This window comes from Eptatretus burgeri, chromosome 14 (genome assembly GCF_056783735.1).
Source record: "Eptatretus burgeri isolate ZD-2024b chromosome 14, Ebu_testis_v1, whole genome shotgun sequence".
Classification (NCBI taxonomy): Eukaryota; Metazoa; Chordata; class Myxini; order Myxiniformes; family Myxinidae; genus Eptatretus; species Eptatretus burgeri.
The window spans coordinates 41,710,901-41,713,096 of NC_140974.1; the positions used below are offsets into that span (position 1 = coordinate 41,710,901).

The 2,196-nt window shown below is 43.4% G+C and overlaps 1 protein-coding gene across 1 annotated transcript in view; it reads left to right on the forward strand.

Moving 5' to 3' along the window:
* Window positions 1-1,254, forward strand: part of LOC147013035 (uncharacterized) — a 7,192-nt gene extending 5,938 nt beyond the window's left edge. Inside the window, exon 4 of the mRNA XM_085853467.1 lies at window positions 288-1,254. Within this exon, the coding sequence (XP_085709593.1) occupies window positions 288-417 (130 nt within the window). The 3' untranslated portion in view covers window positions 418-1,254. The remainder of the gene's footprint in view (window positions 1-287) is intronic.
* Window positions 1,255-2,196: the final 942 nt, after the last annotated feature.

Here is a 2,196-nt window from a genome sequence, read left to right on the forward strand (position 1 = left end):
AGATCCCCACTCTAACACAGGACACCAGCAAGCTGGTACTCATTTTGCCAACCTCAGAAGGATGACAAGCAGAGTCAACCCCACCTGGTATTAATTCAACAGCTGAGCAGGATTTGAACTAAGCATGCTAGAATCCTCAGCCCACCACCCGAACCATTAGGCCAACACCAGGCATTACAAATGACGTGCCAATCATAAAATACCACGAACATTCGAATTTTAGTGATTTTTTTTTGGGGGGGGGGGTGGGTGGAGGGGGGTGGTATGATTACTTGGCTATTTTTCAGGTGTCTCTTGGTGATCGTCTCTATTCTGATGGCACACAAGCAAACAGGAGGATGGACTTCCATTTCCAGGAGTTTACAAAAGTCAAGATCACTGCTCCAGAAAGGGATGGACTCCCAGTGTGCAGGATAAATATTTTCAAATTATTCAAGAAGACTTCATTCTCATCAAGAATCAGCATAAAACTGTTCACAGCCTCGATTTGTCAAACTTTGTACATTTCTGTTAATTTTATTAAGTAGGTCGTGCAATAAAATATTGGTACCTTCTTTGTTATGTCCTTTTCACAGCCATAGACTGGGCTGGCAGGCTGGCCTAGACTCTAGAGGTATGCACACTCATCTCCAAGCCATCGAGTCTGGGTTTGAATCCCGACTCAGCTATAAAGTATAAACTGTCATCTTGGTGTTTTATAGGCAGGGCAATTCATCAAAATGTGTGCTGTCCCCCAGATGGACGTTAAAACGGATGTCCTGTCTGCCAGCATTTTTTGGTGGACTTTAAAGATCTCATGGTGTCCTTTGCGAAGAGTGGGTGAGCTATTGCCGGCACTATGGCCAAATTCAAAATTCCTGCCCTAACCAGCAGAGGGCATTGCATCAGTGGCACAGCCGTGCTATCAGCCAATGATGCTACCCTGCAGTCTTGTGCTCCATACGAATTAAGAAGAATAAGTAGTAGTCCATGGATTGTATAATCAAATGTGTCTCTGGAATGATTATATAATCAAACATGGTGGATAGGGGCTTTATTCGGATTCATAGTTTTGATTGTATCATATTTTGATGCCTCTCTCTACAAGTTGAATTAAATAAAAGTGTGAAGTTTTCTCGGGCTTCGAAAGTGCTTTGCTTATCATTGTGGGATGCTCAGTCTTCTCTATATTGGAACTTGGTTCATGGTTAGTTATCATTTAAGCGGTTTTAAAAAATGGATTAATGTTGGGAAAAAAAAAACCAGAAGAAATAAAAAAGTAGAAGTTCAATACACCTTTGTGCTTCCCCTTTGTAATCAAATTTTCACTTCTCTGTGCTGTTTTACACACCACTAAACCTCCATTAACATTCCGAGAAAGTCCTGAGCATTGATGCTTGTCCACCTGGTCGTGGATGGACAAGTTTCTGGTCCGACGATGGAAGAGGCATCTAGAAAACCATCCTTTTTTTTTTTAGTACAGACTGAAGAAACGTTTTCCCCTCCAATTTCTATATCATCCTAATGGTTGGAGGGGTTGGCAGAATAGCTGAGAGGTAAAGTACTCATCATCTTTGACCTCCATCATCTAAATTCAATCCCAAACTGTCACACTGATGTTTGCAACCAGGGTGTTGCATCAATGAGGATGCACCTGTCAGGTGAGATGTTAAGCCAGAGTTTATTATTTTTTTTAATTTTTTACGACTAAGCGCTGACAACAAACACCAATGCCCACTTGTACCATGAAAATGGTACAAAAGTGGTTGGGAAAGAATTGCATTGTTGACTGACTGCATCGACAGTCCAGATGACTGCATTGTCATCCATCGGACGAGGAACATGCCTTTCACAACTTCAGCAACAGTATATGTGTTCACCCTCTTCCCCACAGGTGGAGTTTTGTGGTTGCCTTTGGTTATATCCGTTGGCTAAAACTAGCTAATCTGCCTCACATCAAGGGTTCCACTACCCCTCTCGGCTACCTGAGTTGCCACAAACCGGTCCAATCCGGATGGGTATTTTTTAGGAGACACCATCTCCTTACTGGATGGCCTTTGGCTCCCAAAGGGAGCTCATCCACTCTTTGCAGGTGTCGTCTTTAGTCCTGGCAGGGTGTCACAGTCATCCTCCATACGAGCAAAGCCGGTGAGGGGTGTCGGTTTAGGTGCCGACAACCCGACCATGTGGCAGGTAGCACTCATTGGGTTACATGTG